Source organism: Spea bombifrons, chromosome 3 (genome assembly GCF_027358695.1).
Source record: "Spea bombifrons isolate aSpeBom1 chromosome 3, aSpeBom1.2.pri, whole genome shotgun sequence".
Lineage (NCBI taxonomy): Eukaryota > Metazoa > Chordata > Amphibia > Anura > Pelobatidae > Spea > Spea bombifrons.
Window position 1 is genome coordinate 109006221 of NC_071089.1, and position 17834 is coordinate 109024054.

Genomic DNA, 17834 nt, shown 5'->3' on the forward strand with positions numbered 1-17834 from the left:
TATCTGTAATAAGGTTTTAAACCCAAGACTTTAATGGTCTTTATAGATTGAATATAAGATCGTGATGTTATCTTTATATGATTTAAAAACTTTTTTTTTTGAAGACTAACAACACGTCTACAGCCAATATTGTTTCTTGGCAAATAATTTTAAAAAACAGCGTTACTGAATGTACGTTAGGTACCTGGAGAACTGGACCTTTTAGTTTGTTGCTACCAAATGTTCCGTATGTGTCTACTTTCACAGGAACTGTCCTGCTCGACGAGGCTTGCCCTATATTCTCCAGGCAACGGCTTGTCCTGTATTTACACTAGTCATCTGTCTTCTAATTTCGTTAAAAGACAGGTTCCTGGCTCCGCTTATAGCAAAAAATCTAGCAATGCCTGGAGATGAGGAATCATTGATCATTTTATATATATATATATATATATATTATATATATTCAGGGCTTGGTATCCCTAAGGGGTGTTTTGTAGTTAAGGGGTACCTGGCTACCAGCAACTGGATCTCAACTGAAATGTAAATGAGTTCCTTTAATATTTAGATGACTTGTAAAACCTCAGGTTTGGATCTAAATGTTGAGCGGGTGGCGGAAGCACCTAAAATATTGGCAAGCATTGTGAAGACCGTCGCGGTCTTTGCATTTTGTCTTCAGTCTGGCTCTGAATGGGGATGTTTACGCTGGGTGGTCTGTGTTACCCCCATGGGGTGACTGCCAGTTATAATGTTAATGGTCTGTCTAGCTTACTTTACGTATAACTTACCTCCATGGACATTCTTTTTTGGTTGCAAATAACGCATTGAATCTGGTCTCCATGATTGCTGATCCCTGAATTAACACCAAAGCAACTCAACCCTCTCCTCATTTCCCAAACAGATCGATTGTGTGGCCTAAGCCATTTTAAGACAACTTGCTAGATTTATCTAAAAACAAAAAATTCTAGATCTTTGTGGAATAAAAAATTATAGATGAAGATGACTCTTATTGTTACAAAATTGTATTTACCTGTAGTTTTCCTGAATAGTAATTGGTCCGATTCCCGCCCGGATTCTCTCCACACATTTCAAATATTGGGGCCCCGGCGCTCAGCTAGCTTCATAAGGAGCAGGAGAGGGAGAGCTCCAGGAGCTGCTGGCTATGAACATTTGATGTAACATCTCAACACCTTCTGTTCAGACACTCGATATTAAAGAGATCTCTGCTGGCCGAGGTGCAGATCTCCAGCAGCATTGGGATATAAGATTTAATGGGTTTTTTCCCACAGAACATAATTTAAAAAGGTTCTGGTAGAGTTAATATATTATGAACCTCATCAATGTAGCATATAAAAAGAAAAACTGTTCATGTGTGTTTCTAATGATCAGGGGTCTAACACAAGTCCATATATTTCGGAACCCCCAGATATGGTCACTTGGTTCAGAAGTGGACCTTTGAAATTTGTTTTTAATGCTGTAATATTTTGTCACTGCGAGTGATCCAGAAGTTTTTATGACATTTTCTAAAAACGTATTTGCACTTAATTAGGATTTTCACATTTTTTTACAGTACATTACCTTTTCTTAACGGGTGCTTTGAGGGTTTTCATTAACCGGTTTTATCACCAGTGCAGGAATCAGGAAACATAAGGACTATTGTATGCAAATCTAAAATCCTATTAGCATTTTGTTACACAGCGCTGGAAATGCCGTAAAAGCTACCAAACAAATGGACTGATTTTCATATTTTGATATTTGCTGAATAATTACAGTATTTTTTTTGTCAGTTTGAGGCAGCTTTACACGAAATACATTTCAGTAGCCTGACCTTCGCCATAGTAAATGGGAGATATTACATCATGAATGAAATAGCACGCCGGCCTGTTCCAGCTGTACGCGGAAGCGGCTTGCGATAAGTGGCTTCCTAAACCCCCCCGAGCGTTCAAACTTCTGAGAATAATAGCGTTTCCACCTCTGAAGCCAGATGCAGATGTACAGTATGCGTTAGTGGAAAAACAATGTGCGCACATCAGATTCTGCCTGTCACGGCAAGGTGGATAATGAATGGATTAGTTCCTGCTTCTGTCTGGCCGTGCCGCGTTCCTTTGATATACATTACATATCCAGGGTTCTGCCAAGTTGTGATTACTCTTTGTCATAGTTTACACCAGACAATAAAGCCAGTAGTACTGCGGACGGGATGATACTTCTTACATATCACAATGTGTTTTACTTAAGGGTACCGAGTGACCCCTGAGTGAGCATATGAAGGATTCTCACCTTGACTGCCTTTTCAGCTGTAGCTCTAGAAAAACTGACATCCAATTGTCCAAAATACAGGTCAGGACAAAAATATTCCAACCTTACTTAAAGTCTGACCGTAAATTTTGTTTCTGGAAATTGCATTTGTTACAAAATGACAATCGAGAAGCCAAATCGGCATGGTATCCATGTAACCAACAGTGTCACCGACCACCGGTTTTGTATCATTTAGATCACCAGACATTTGCAACAATACACAGGATGTGCTTACAACCAAAGGGCTAATGGCGTTATAATGCCAGTAAAATTGCCTCTAGAGCATGACAATGGTTATCAATCAATTATATTCAACAGTGTATTTTACTTTGAAGGTCGGTTTATTTAGCTTTAAAAAGCCATTACTGAGCTCTTCCATTTGAAAACAATGCGATGACATTCTGAGTTACTGACTTAGTTACCCAAGTCTGTCTTATTATAGAGATTATCTGTCTATATGTTACTTTTCCCTGCCGGAGATGTTTGTTGATTGTTTGAGTCTTTACATGGGCTGATCTGCTCTCAAATTCTATGTTTCTACTTTCCAGTAAAAACTATGAAGCTAATCCTATTTATATTTACAACAATGTTTACCCAGTCATTAGCAAAGGAGCAGAATAAGTGAGGATCTGACCCCACTTGTTTAGACTGCCAGCACACGTTGTCAAACCTGGAAACATTTAGGCTCCGGTTACCTGGAGCGTACCCTTGAGGGATGCAGCCAGGACTACCCGCTGACGTTGGTTGGCGTTCGAGCTGACATTGCGGGACACCCCCCATTTAAGGGGGGAAATGGGTGGGGAGTGGGGCGTGTCAAGACCCCACGACTTGGAGAATTTACATGTCAACCCGGAGTACCAGAGAAGTAGCGATTCTCCCGGAGTCTCTGTGCATGACGTGTAGGGTTCCCAGGTATGGTCTGGAACGCTGCAGGAAGCGATCATCATCATTAGCTTTTTTGTTGACTGTTTTAAGGTAACCTCACGTTTAATTTAACTTAAATATCCTTAATTATTTTTTTTTAAAAAAATAATAATTCCCGTCTCTTTAAGCTGGTTTCTATAAAATGTAAAATGACCTGTTGAATTCTCAAAAATCAGATAATTGAGTCCAATTAGGTAGAATAAACTGTTTCCTTACCTTCACAGTTAAGACAGACACCCTGTAATACTGTTTGTAATACTTTTTGAAAATAGTTTTTTGGACTTTAAAGGTACCCTGGAAAAAGTTTTAAACTTGTCGTTGTCATAGATGCTCAAAAATCTTCTTAAAAGTTTCTGTGTGATTAAACCTTCGGAATACAGAATAAAACGTCAGGTTCATATTGCGTTGCATACTAGAGACTTCAATTAATGTTTTTCTTCTAAGTGGAACGGCACCTTTAAACTGGACTGATTTTCAAAGCCTTTGTCAGAGAAATTACAGCTAGTTCATCAGATCGGCCGCGTTATTATTAATAGTACGATGTGATGGAACGTTCACAGGGGCTGGTTTTGTGGGAAGATTCTGGGAAAACGGGCTCACGCAGCTACCAAGAATTCTTTACAAAATTGTGATGGAGCCTATTAAATTTCCATGCCGTGACAGAGAACTGGCTGGGCCGCGCAGCTTCAACAAAAGGGTATTAGAACACAGCCTGTTAAAACTTGCAGCCTTTATGTCTTAATAGATACGTCTGAAACTGTTCCTGGACTTTCTATTCAAAAGTGTCCACCAACTGTTGTATAATTAGTATTTTCTTTTCTTTAGTGTCGTTATTGCTTCGCTGCTACTGGGATTTAATTGCTGACCTGATATTTACCACGATGGCTGCTACACAGATTATCATATATACTATATGATACATAATATAAAATATATATAATATATAATAGAATATCTGATACTGTGATGTGCAAACCCACCTCAGCGGGAGGTTCATGGTTAAATCCTGTATGCACCCATGCAGCACGATGCCACGTTATCCTTCTCAGTGGGTTAAAGCGTGGCGGGGTTGGGTTCTCAGCATACCTGGGAACTCTCGGCAGAAGCGCCGCTTCTCTGGGTCTCCAGGTCGCGGGAACGGCATTCTGACACGCCCACTCCCCGCCCCCTTTCCTCCTTAAACAGCAGTGTGTCCCGCGACGTCCACCAATGTCAGCGGGGGCTTCCTGCCCACATCCCGCAAGGGGGGCTCCAGATAGCCAGAGCCATGGTATGGTTCTCAGGTATAAGGAACACTGAAACCGTTTACAAATGAAGCGGCCATGTTTCATTACCGAGGCATCTAAATATGTATTTTCTATGTTCCTAGCTCTTTAAAAGTTGAGATGCTCCCTAGTTGGGATGCACCGCAGGACAGGGTATTAAGCGGCTGTCCGTCCTCAGTGAGTTAATCTCAGAGAAATTGGCGGAACTTCTAGGAAAAGTCAGTGGCTTTCCGGTCTGCTCTGGGCAGCGAGTATAAAAATGCAATTCAGGAAGGGAATGGAAACTTGTGCAATTCTAACAGAGGCTACATTTTATTTCAGAGCTGTGCGGGACGGTCCCACCACCACTGCCGGTCAACACAACGTTGATCTGATATCGAGGAAAGATGGGAGGCACAGAGGGGCACATTACACCTACTGGGTATACACCAGTGGGTGTTCCTGCTGACATCACGGGAAACACCCCCATTTAAAGGGGAAATGGGCGGGGAGTGGGGCGTGTCAGGAACCCGCGACCCGGAGGATTCAGGCGTTGACCCGGAGAACCAGCGCTTCCCAGGTATGGATATGACACGCTATGGGCGAAACTTACTTCTTTTTACATGTTTCAAAAAGCCCTCTCATTGTGCCAGGGGCAGACGTAACCCATGGTTATCCATCCTCTCTTGTGATTTGTGCGTCATTCATACCATTAGTTTTAATAATAAAATATGGTAATTAGGGATGAATTAATTAGGGGCTCTCCCATCCTTATTATGTGGATCCTCTTTCTTTTGCTGGGTGTCCCTTTGTGCAGAATGTATTAGGCCTCAGAAGGTCACAGAGCGCTAGGGATACCCGTAGTGAGTGCTGGTGGAAGAGCAGATCTCCGATGTCCCCGGCTGGCCCATTGGTCTGTAGCCCATCAATGTGAATATTTACCCCTAACACAGCAGCTGGACCTGTCACTCGAGGCCTAATCAGCATACGCTGCTGATGGTGAACGCTGGGAAACATAGTATTCTGCAGAGAAGGTAGAATGTATTTTGAAAACGATTTATTACAATTGGTGCCATCTCTGTCCCCAAACAGCTTGCCTGTGCCATCTGTGCCCCAAACAGCTTGTCAGTGTCCACAAACAGCCTGCCTGTGCCAAAAAAAGGGCCCCACAATTTCTGACGGGGCCTGGTTATTAAATGTAAAATATATTGTGATATTAAAGAGGATAAAAAGTGTGCTCTAAATAAATTATATAAATATTCACTACCATTGACTTAATAATACAGATTCCTTTTACTACCCATCAGATTTGCTTAAACTTGAGTTTTCCAGACTGACGCATTTGATGCTTTGATGCATTATTAAATTAATAAAAACTTTCCCCGTTTCAAGGAATATATTTCTTCCAGCCGTTAGATCAAAGCCTTTGCTGACGAGTATCGCAGGTTACAGTGTAAGGGATTTGCAAAGGACCAGTCTTGATTGCTTTTGTATATACAAACACAAAAAAAAGGGAAGCCCTTTCATGAAATGCTGTGAAAACAGCGCTATCCAAGCATTAAGAAAAAAAAATAGATGGCAAGTTATCATTTTATTTTAAATGGGCCAGATTCTTGGAGTACGAAAAAAATGGCCCTGTTTTCAGTAGAATATAAGTAGCCAGACGAGAGGCGCCGCCGTATCTTTGTCTCAAAGCAAAACAATGTGAAATATAAAACAACATTTCTGAAAGACCTGATTAAAATCCTCGCAGATCTGTCGTGAGACAGACCTCCAGTTTAAACTGCAGTGGGATTGGCAGGGCGAGGTTTTATTGTAGAAGCATATTCATGCTCTCTGTCTGAGAAGTCTGGTCCGACGCGAGATGAATTTACTCAGCATGGATAATAGATCCAGGCAGTTCTTATGTGAATAAGAGTTTTCTGTATATTTCACACAATGCTCGTTGCAAAAGAATTTAAAAAAAAAATAACGTTTAATAAGCAACGTTATGACAGTGTTCCTGCGATGCAACAGCTGTGGATAAGCAATCCGTGTCTTGTCGTACTGTGGGTAGGGGTAGGCACCTACATTGCTCATGGTGGACGCTTACTGGCGTCTGTGGTGGACGATTTAATGATGTTCTATGGACCTTCACAACCCTTGCCACAGACACCGGTGTCCTCGTACGGACACTTTGCCTATCCCTGGAGGTAGCGTCTTGGAGAACATGGCTTCCTTTGCCCTAATTCCGCGGTGGTGGTGAGGCTTGTTGGCACTTTTGTCTTGTTGACGTTTCATTTATTTTAATCACTTCCCACCAAGTTTCTGTTGAAATCAAATATAGTTAATGCCTAGAGGTGCTGCTACACCTGACTTAGGTCAAGTTACTAATCAACCAGACAGGTTGGAATGGTTACATTTATATTGAACTGTTGGGGCTCTGCTGATCCTGTGTAGGACTCTAGGTTGACTTGGTGTCTCTAGATTTCCTATTTGTCCAGCAAATTATTTTAATGATATATCTCTGATGTGCCCATCATTAAAATGACAGTAGGTGCCCCACCCACTTTGATATCCGCGCCCAATCAAAACTTTGTGGAGCGGTTCCATACCTATTCAGCAGTGGAAGCTCCTCCCCTCACAGCGAATCAGCAACAGCCCCCAAACAGGGATAGCTGCGGCGCCTCGGGCTGCTGTACATGTGTATCCAGAGGCCTGGGCTTTACATTAGTTTACTTAATAACGATGAATTAGTAACATTTCCCTCTAAATAGAAACATTTTGGTGAAGCTCAGCCATATTGTTCATAATATATTACAAGTTTATAAAAATAGATGTTATTGTATCATCGTATTCCCTTCTTATCGTTAAGATAGCTTTTAATAGTAACAGGAACGGCTACTTTTTTTTTTTCCCTAAGGGGTCTTTTTTTTTTAATCTGTTTTTTTTTTTATATTAACACCCTTTTCCCTTTTTCACACCAAAGTTTGTAAATAGGAAACATTTCCCAAACAGCTGCTACGGATGCGTGTCTGGAATTTTAATTTACATTTCTTTCCAGGGCGTAAATTTATCACGGAAGGGCAGCTAACTTATGTGATTTAGGAAGTAATCACACTGTTTGGTAAATTTACAAGGAAAGCAAGGAACACATGCTGAGAATTAGCAATAATCTTCTGCCAACTTCACAGCTTGGCCTGAATCGGCCTTTAGTATATAATTAGACACTTGATATGATTTTGTTTAATTGGAAATAATTACAAACGTGTTTTTTTTACTGTAGTTAAAAGTTTTAATTAGTTATTTACTATCAGGAAGTAGACAATATTTTTCACTATTGTTAAACAATAACATTTAAAAAATAAAAAAATAATTATTACACCACTAATAGATGAGCAAATAAGAATGTATGTATATATATATATATATATATATATATATATATATATATATATATATATATAAGTCATTCTTCCTTGTAGATTGGAATGATCTGTAGGGTGCCCAAGCTGCTTCTCATCCAACATCAATGATCTACTGGATGAATGGGCAAAAATTCTCAAAAGGTCAGGTGTCCCAATACTTTTGTCCATATAGTATAAATACTGGTGTATAGTCCCATGTTTACGACATCATAAGTAATTAGACTTTACAGTCTGTCAGACCAAACTACTTACCCATGCCTATCTTTATTTTAAATGTTACTGTCTAAATTAAAACACTCTAATATTAAGGCATTAGAACAAGGGTATGATCACTAAGAGAGCGTTTAATCTTCTAAACTATTATACTATATAATTATATATTACCAAATAACCCATCTTATTCACCAGACTGTCCAATAGTTGCAGGCTCTGAATCTATATTCCAACTGGTAGCAGAGTTCTTTGTTGCAGGACCGTGATACAAGTTCTAATCAATTTTTTATTATATGTTTGTTGAAGTCATAATGATGATGCTAAAAACTGAGCTGGCTAGGAAATGTTGCACATTTTAATTATCTTTAAAATAAAGATGGTCAGGTCAGTTTTCAGTTGGGATGGGGGGGCAGGCACTGTAGTAACTATAGTTAAAATGTTAAATTTTCCTATTTAAAAAAAAAAAAAGTTTATCAACGATTGCTAATTCCATAACCACACGATCATCTGGAACAATGTTTGAATTGTAAACAAATATGTCAGAATGTTTACTGTTCTACTTGCGTGTGTCCAGGATTTCATACATACAACACCTTGTGGGTTCTGGTTAGCTTTATTGTGGTTGCTACAGTGGAAAATTACAGCAAAAATGCAATTTTGTGTATAAATAAATACCGCATAAATGGAGCAAATGTGTGAATAGGGCAGTCTTTATAGACAGAGCTGGCAACCAACTAATGAGCATTTTAAACTCAACAAAACTTAATAAGTAACATCCTTCTTGACTTTTCATGAATAGATGAGTTGCTGACCACATTGGCTTTGTTCTTTGGACTTGAGTTGTCCGTCAAGTGACTTATGAAGCTCTATTTTAGATTCAACCTATGTGACGAAAGCCAAGTCATAATTTGCACCAATTTACCCCCAGAGACAACTCTACGTTCTCATGCTGGACTGTGACAGCTTCAGGCAATGCTCTAGAAAGTATTTACTCTCAGTCCATGGTTGCTCGGGGGTCTACAGATGTAAATAATGAAATGGTAAATTCATTGTGAGTTTGTTTTATAATTCTAACATTTCAAGCAACAGGGGGAATATAGCTGGATGGTGGCTACAAGGCTGTCTTTAATGTGGACCAAAAGGGGCCAGCTGTTCCGTAGGCTTCCTTGACAGCTGGCATGGTTTGAAAGTGGAAGTCCACATAGCCACCGGCAGACTCCCCTAGATTAGTGATTCCGCCGTCAGTCTTTCCACCGCCTTGTGTTACATCATATGCTTTATCATAACATGCGATGAGACACACCACCTCTATATTTTACATACAAAACTAGAATTTTGTGTTAATCAAATATTCCTAATTGCAGAACCACATGATATGTGTATAATTTGTAAACAAATGCGTCAGGAGGTTTACTCTTCTAGCTGAGAACCGCCTCAGTCCAAGCATACATCCGGGATTCTGCCCTTCAAACAACCCACAAGTTGTTTTTGTTAGAACTTGTTCTAAAAAGTTCTGGTTAGCTTTAGTTTGGTTTTAGAGATATAACCTAACTGAATTTTAGTGACATACCCTACGACGAGCTGGAATGAAATGGAACACTCATGGCGAGCCAGACCTTCTCATCCAACACCAGTGTCTGACCTCACAAACGCTCTACTGGATGAATGGACAAAAATCACCACAGAAACTCCCCAGAATCTTGTGGAAAGCCTTCCCAGTAGAGTGGAAGCTGTTATAGCTGCAAAGGGGGACCAACTACATATTAATGTCCATGGTTTTTGACTGTCCAACCAGCTCATATTTTTGTGATGGTCAGGTGATGGTCATAGCGTTTGTAAGCCCAAACAATTTGTCTTCATTTAAGGGCACCATTTCATCTTTTTTGTACAGTATTGTTTATTTTTAGGTTTATACCTGAGCACTGGGAATTTGTTGTTTTTAAATATGGCTAAAATTCATGTAATTTCTGACAATGGGCACTATTTTTTTTTATGTTCTCATACAGTTTCTTCAGTCATATTCATAATTTTATAATAAAAAATGTAAAATCTCCCCGTCTGCCAAAAAGCGGCCAGCTATCCGCCATCGGGTCTTTGTTAAAGCGGGTCCCAGCCATTCTCCAATTCAATACACGCATTCACAAGATGTAAAAATATGCTGGGGATTTATTTATACGCCATTGTCCTTACACAATGTTACAAATGGCTGACAAGTTCTTAAAAGCCTTGAAAATGAAGCAAGAGGCCAGAATAAACCACCCACGTGCCCGGTGCTTCGTTTAGGGTTACAGTACACACATTTCCATTTGATGTTTTGTACAATGTCCAAAAAATATATTTTTTCTCTTTAACACAAGTCCTTTCTGGGTATATCAAGCCTGCTAATAAAACGGCCGCCCTTTGGCTGGCTTGCTTCTGAGATGACCAGCAGAGCGGCGGAGCTTTTTCCTCTCTTCTTGATGCTGTTTTTCGGCTTCCTGTCTCTTCTTCTGTTGTTCGGACTGGAAAAAGAAATACACTATTTAATGGAAGAACACTCAGTAATATCTAAAACGTTAGTAGCCACATTTTTAATTCTAGTAGCCATGGCTAGCTGGGTCCTTTGCAAAAATGTATGAATGGGCCCATAAGGTCTTACTACAGAGGCTGACATGCTAGTCTATAAATTGATGATCTAAAATTATAACACAGAGGGCTAAAATATTCAAGACATTCGAGTAGCAGGACACTTCAGGAAGAAAGCCAACTGCTGTAACGCATACGGCCCCCTCCTGCCTTGTGCTGTCACGGACCGACAGCCTAAAAAAAGACAGCTAGGGTTGCGTGAGCAAATTCCCCCGATGCCATGTGTAAAGTAGTGCCGAGTCAGAACAAGGTGTCAATGTACAAGCGGAAGGAGGAGGAATAACGCAGAGGTTCTCCCAGCCCTAAGCGACCCAAAGCCACAGAGCATCTTGTTTTCAGTAAATGTATGCAAGTCACGTAATCTGATAAGAGGGAAGCCAAGTGCATAGGGAAAGTGTTTTCTAAATATGCAAGAAATATCAGAAAGCCAAAAGCGGTACGCGGACTTCACTGAGGGGTTTATTCACTAAACGGAGAGATGACGGGCGAGTTGTGTTTCAGCGCCCCGACTTCATTCTACATTATGAAGAGCCAACGCCAGTGAGCTTCTGCTTCAGGAAGAGCTCGGCTGGCCCTGTATGAGGTATAGTTAAATCAGGGAGATTCTGTCAGCCTCCTTGCCCGTTGAATTATGGATTGTACTGGGTCTGGACAGCTATTTTTGCTGGAGAAACCTGCCAGTGTTGGTCCTTCATAACGAACATTGAAGCGAAGGGGTTAAAACCACAACTCCACTTTTACTGAATAAATGCTGAAGTTCTGAAAAGTGAAATAATTAGCAAATAGAATCGACTTACACTACTGCAGTCTGCGAGGACAATGTCCATTACGGACTGTACGTCCGTACGAAGCAGAGCGTGGATAATATTCCTTTAAACGCTAGGGTTACCCGCATCTCATCAAACGCCTTCTTACCTTCTTCAGCGTGAAAGTCAACTGCTTGCTGCCCACCGCGGTGTCGGCAACATCCAGAGTTCCCAGTTTTTCCTCCACCTTTAGACGGTCCTCAAGTGTTTTCCTGCAAAACAAAGCAGCCTTGGTCAAAACCTGTTGGGTGCACAGAGATGTTTCCTACGACTTAACCTGTTCTCCTGATAAATGAGAAGAACCGTGTGAAGCATTTACAATATTCCCATTAAGACCATCATTATTGCCAATCTTTGACGGCAGAATAGAACGGCCCGGGCTCCTAAAAATATCATTCCGCCTCGTTCTAGTACTCCTTGTTTTAATAACGGTTCCTACCTAGAACCATTTGGAACCCCTCGTTTTCAATGTAATTTCACGTTTCACACGTTGACAGAAGTTTATGTATAAAAAGTGACTGCAGTGTATGTTCTCTAAAGTCTTATCGCTATAGCAACCAACTGGAATGTTCTGCTTGACTGCATCATTGTATCAGTTGCTATGATCATTTTTAAAATTGTGCACCAAAGGGGCTTTTCATAATCACCAACGTATCAGCCAAACCATTTAAGTGCACTTATTGCCAGAACACATTACTTTGATCAAAATCACTTTTTTTTAAGCACATATGCCCTTTAAATTTATACCATTTTTATCGCAATATACTGAAAAATAAAGTTAGCGCACAAGTCTTTCATGCCTTGACATTTCCATGTTATCTATAAGAAGAGGGGAGGAATTCCGCAGCCTTGTGTTGTTAACATCGCCGGCCCAGAAGCCAAACAACCTTGCAAACCTCAGATTTCAGAGAGGGATACATTCTTACAAAACGTACAAAAATCCAACGAGACGGAGAACGTCTGCATACCGGGGCAAAGCGAATGACAGAAAAAGAATACGTTCTAACAAGATGTTTCTGTGTTCTCGCTGTAGAGCAGGACGGAGGTCAAACTGTCCTTTCTAAAAAGCCTTGCCAACCAGCCAACAACTATTCCGAGATAATGATACAGGCTTAACCCTTGAATGCCCGACTGTGAAAGATACGCTGCTTCACGGCACTCACGGGGTTAAGCCCTCCCGCGCCAAATGCGAGATACCGGAAAGCAAAATTATAGTGCGTTTCTGGCAATTAAAATAGTAAACTTTTCCGGTAAGTATATACGTCGTGGAATACCACATCTTTGTTTAGAAACGAGGCCGCGTGAACCATTACGTCAAGTCTTCCTTTTTTGACACTAATGAGAAGCTGGCCCTGAAACGCCAGTCATGATTATCACGCTGCTGGTAAAAGCGGGTAATGATCCGACCCCAAATAAAGCTTAAGTTAAAGAAACAGGAATACAATTCAGTGCAGCAAACAGTCTATTCCGCCGCCCCTCTCAGACTTAAACGCAAACAGTTAATACTTTTAAGGTGCTGTTCCAATTATACAAAACATTAACGGAACTCTAATAGCATGTAAAACCTTAACAGTCCTGCCATTGTAGTCTTTTTTGGTTTGTATACCAACAGCCAGTGCCCGCTTTGGCATCAGATCAATGAAACATTCCGCGAAACGCTAAGGCGGCAACGTTTTATACGATTAAAATGAAGAATTCCGGGAAATGCAAACACAGACACGGTCTGAGGCCGGACTAAAGAATCTTACTGACCAACAACCACGTTAGTTGGATTTCTTAGCCAGCCCAGGAAAATATTCCAGCTTCTTCTCGAGGAAGAAGAATTATCTTCGCCATTCATATTAGATTATGGCAAGTTCCGTTTAATAACCATGTCACGGCTTACATTCAAGAGCTGATTATATCCGGGCAATTTGATGCTGGTGCATGCGCACAGGTGAAAACATCCACTTCGTTCGGGTTGTGAAATGAGCAAAATGGTCATAATTATGATACATTATAAATTAAGTTAAAGACATTGGAAATGTACAACTATAGTATCTACTAATTCATCAGCTCATTATTACATTTTAATCCCAGCCAATCATATTATATCTTTAAATACTTTGCTTTTTATACCGAGCATAAAAATGTTCAACTGGAACGACTACTTCTTTTGGATCAACAGCAACAAATGAACTGATATAGGAAAGGCTGAACACATAAAATTCAGAAGATATTTTCCCAAAAAGTCAACTTTGTTCTTCAAAGAAGACATTAGTCACGTATGAAATATTTCTCGATCTTGGAAACCAACTGAATTCTCTTTGAAAGCATTCTATCCCTTCCCACCCGGAAAATACTTTTGAATAATTTTCTCCATTTCCACCGTTTTGCTATTTTAAGACAATCGGTTTGAGTTCTCTCTCTGCCATAGTGCATTAAGCTCCACGTCTTCTCCCCAAATCCTTGTCCAAACTTGTTCTGTGTGCGCCGGTCGTTAAGCCTCGTATCTGAGCATGGCAACAGATCAGTCGCCGGCACAGACGGCACTCAGTGATGTCTGCATCAGACCTGCTTCTTTCAAAAGGGCAGAGACGGTCCGGCTGCATACCTGTTATTCTTTAGCGTGATTGCTTGTGACACTAATCTGATAACCCACCATCCCAACCAAATTCTGAGAACGGCGGGGAGTAGACTACATCTGAATACCCAATTTTTTAACAAAGGATATTTCATGTTTAATAGTATTTTCCTAATATAATTATATATATACCGTATTTGCTCGATTATAAGTCGACCCTGATTATAAGACGACCCCCCAAATCTTAATATTAATTTAGGAAAAAAAGAAAAACCCTGAATATAAGACAACCCTATAGGAAAAAAGTTTTACCAGTAAATGCTAATTCATTTAAACTATTTTTTTTAACCCCTTAAGGACAATGGGCGGTCCCTAAACCCATTGAAAACAATGCAATTTGAGCCCGTATATGTCATTAAGGGGTTAATAAAAGCTATATTGAGAAAAAATATTTTGGTTTTATTTCCTTCTATTTTCCAACCTGCCCCCCAGTTATGCACATCTGCCCCAGAAATGCCTTATACCCCCTATATGCCACTGTGCCCCATGATATGCCTTTAACCCTATATGCCACTGTCCCCCATGATATGCCTTTTAACCCTATGTGCCACTCTGCCTCCAGAAATGCCTTATACCCCTATATGGCACTTAGAGGGTTAAAAGGCATATTATGGGGAAGAGTGGCATATAGGGAGGTTTAAGGCATTTCAGGAGGCAGAGTGGTGTATAGAGGGTTAAAAAGGCATTTCTGGAGGCAGAGTGGCATTAAGGGGGTTAAAAGGCATTTCACAGAGCACCCTGCCTCCAGAAATGCCTTATGCCCCCCATTTAACATACCCTGCAGCTGCGGGGGATCTGGATCTTAGTTGTCACATAGTCAGACTTTGAGGTCTGATTATAAGACGACCCCGATTATAAGACGAGGGGTATTTTTCAGAGCATTTGCTCTGAAAAAACCTCGTCTTATAATCGAGCAAATACGGTATATATATATATATATATATATATATATTTGGAATATTCCAAATATATATAGAGATATATTCCAAATATATATAGAGATATATTCCAAAAATATATATATATATATATATATATATATATATATATATATATATATATATATATATATATTCCAAATATATATATATATATTTGGAATATATATATCCAAAAACGTCGATACATTTGGTATTGGGTGAGTAATGGGCGTTAAAATCGGCTTGGAATATTTGGAGGAATTATTTTTCAAAAAGTGAATATACAGATATTTCTACACCGATAATTGCGCCTGTTGCTGCCCTTATTCAGCAACGTGGTCCGAAGCGTTCACTCGGCAGCTGTCTGTGTCAGTCGGCATCATGTCATATAGCGTGTCAAACAACAAGGCATGTCTGTAGCAACTTACATTAGTGTTGGATGTGAACACGCGTGACACCGGAGCTTTGTTAGCTGGCTTTGAACTTAACAGATCCCATTACGGCCAACGCAGCAAATCTTCTTTTGCTTATTCTTAATAAAAGCTGTATTTTAATGTATCCCAACCCCGTTCCATTGTCCAGGGTGAGCTATGTATACATTATATAGCGAGGGAGAGCCTTTTTTTTTACATGTGTAGGTTTCCACTGGTTGTATATGTTAACCATGCTTTTTTTTTTTTGCTTAGGGTTTTAAGTTGCGGACTATCTCTTCTCGATACACAAACCACGGCACCGTAGAACTGGCTGATGTGTATTGTGTCCATGAAAGGTACTGGTGGGAGCCCAGAATGATGCTAAGCAAATCTATTCACAAAGCATAGATTCCCAGCTAAACCAGGGGAATTGTCTCAGGACCCAATGCTGCTGAACACTTATGCCGCCTGAATAGACTAAGCAGTTCAGTTGGGTTTAGGTGGAACCCTTGAGGTTTGGGGCTGAATTCCCACCAAATGACCAAATGGACTAATATTAGATCCAAAACTAATTATACTTAACCATATTACATGGTCTATTCTATCTGTAGCCAAGTGTACAATATAGTATTATTTATATCAAAAATCTGAAAGTCACACTGTTATTAAAACGAACAAACTTACGCCTCGACTGCCACTAACCACCCCTGACTGGCTCTCGGCAGCGTGGAAACCGGAAGACAGCCGCCCATAGCAACACCCGGCATACACAATCCCGCAAACAGACTTGGTGACTGACATAAAGAGACGTGCGAACGGCTCACGCAGATATTTATGGCAAGGAAAGGACGACTCTGCCTTAGAAGCAGTCACCCTACAGTACACATTTGTTCTCAGCTACCCGGATCTGAGGGTGACAGGAGTGGTAGTCCTAACACCAGCTGTAGTGGAAAGCACGCCTTAGCCCTAGTTGGCACTTACTTCATTAATTTCTGTTTCTTGGCCGCATCCTGGAAGCTGCGGAACTCCTCCCCGGCTTTTATCTCATAAAACTGAGGCTTCAGGGTTGTTTGGCGATCCTCCTTCACCCTCTCCTGCCTCCTGTCTTTTTCCTCTTGGCGTAGGAGTTTGCGCTGTTTCCTGACCTCCTCGACCCATCCTTTATCATCGTCGGAAGATTCGGAACTCTCCGCATCGCTCGCTTTTCCTTCCGGTTCTTCCTCTTCCTCCTTTGGACAGAATTAGAAACAAATGGCAGATCAGGGAAATGGATTCCAGCTCGCAGGTGGCCGGTTATTTCTAGCTCATCAGCAACAGATACATCTCTTGAAGATTTAAATAGACACGTTCTTACAAGAGACAATAGCCGAATACAAAACATTTGTGCGACCCCATAGAAGAAGATTATTATAATATAGTACAATGAATTAACTATGAACAGACAATAGAACAGAGTTTGATATAATATATATATAATATATAACTCCTGTATCCCGTGTAATGTTAAAAAACAGGGCAAAAAAACGTATTAAGCGCTTTAAAGCACTTTAAAAGTTTGGACAGCGTTAGCAATATGGTTAATGCAACATACATTAAAAATATCACCGGCCAGTTACACAAGCTTCCACGTAACAAAGGTCATTCCTGAGCTCGTCAACAGCTGGGAATGAACCGGCACTTAGGATCATATTACAGGCCACAAATGAAAAGGAACTGGGACTTAAATATAAGTCCACGGATAGAGTCTGCATGTGTTATGTAAATGGCTATTTTCCTTCTTCTATCCTGAATGTGATCGCTGTTGATAAGCTCTAGATGTTGCCCCCTGTGGGCTTTAGACCATGAACCAAATGACAAAGCAGAAGGCCGTTACCTCTTGGTTGGCCTGCAGTGTCTCCATGGCCTTCAGCTTCTTCTTCCTCTTCTCATTGATCTTGGACACCAGGGGGTTCAGCAGCCGGTACTCCTCGCTTTGGTCGTCCACTTGGAAATCGGGGTTCTCAAACATGACTTTGAACCTGTCATCCGTAAGGATGTTGGGCATTTTCTGTAAAATAAAAGCATAAAACGTGCGTTTAAATGCCTGGGAGTTTTTCATGTTTCTGTTAAAAATCACATCTATATAAAACTAATCCACACATCTACGCCGAAGAGAATTTCATTTCATTTATTGAACCTGAAATTAAATAGAAATGAGAATAGGAGGGCAGGTAAGAATCATTTCCTCATTTAAATGCAAATCTCATAAGGAATTGATAACAATTAGTAAATAAAACGATGTGCTTCAAAGGCTTTATTTAACCGGTATTATGAGATTCCATATTGGAAATGCTTTTCGGAACTACGATCCTTTGCATGAATCTTTCTAAATATAAAATTACCGGA

At 40.4% G+C, this 17834-nt stretch overlaps 1 protein-coding gene across 1 annotated transcript in view; it reads right to left on the minus strand.

Annotated features, from left to right (window-relative positions):
* Positions 1 to 10210: 10210 nt before the first annotated feature.
* NOL10 (nucleolar protein 10) overlaps positions 10211 to 17834 on the minus strand; it is a 24010-nt gene continuing 16386 nt past the window's right edge. The window contains exons 18-21 of the mRNA XM_053459507.1: positions 17323 to 17496; positions 16431 to 16678; positions 11603 to 11705; positions 10211 to 10563 (exon numbers count right to left, since the gene is read on the minus strand). Of these exons, the coding sequence (XP_053315482.1) occupies positions 10444 to 10563; positions 11603 to 11705; positions 16431 to 16678; positions 17323 to 17496 (645 nt within the window). The 3' untranslated portion in view covers positions 10211 to 10443. The remainder of the gene's footprint in view (positions 10564 to 11602; positions 11706 to 16430; positions 16679 to 17322; positions 17497 to 17834) is intronic.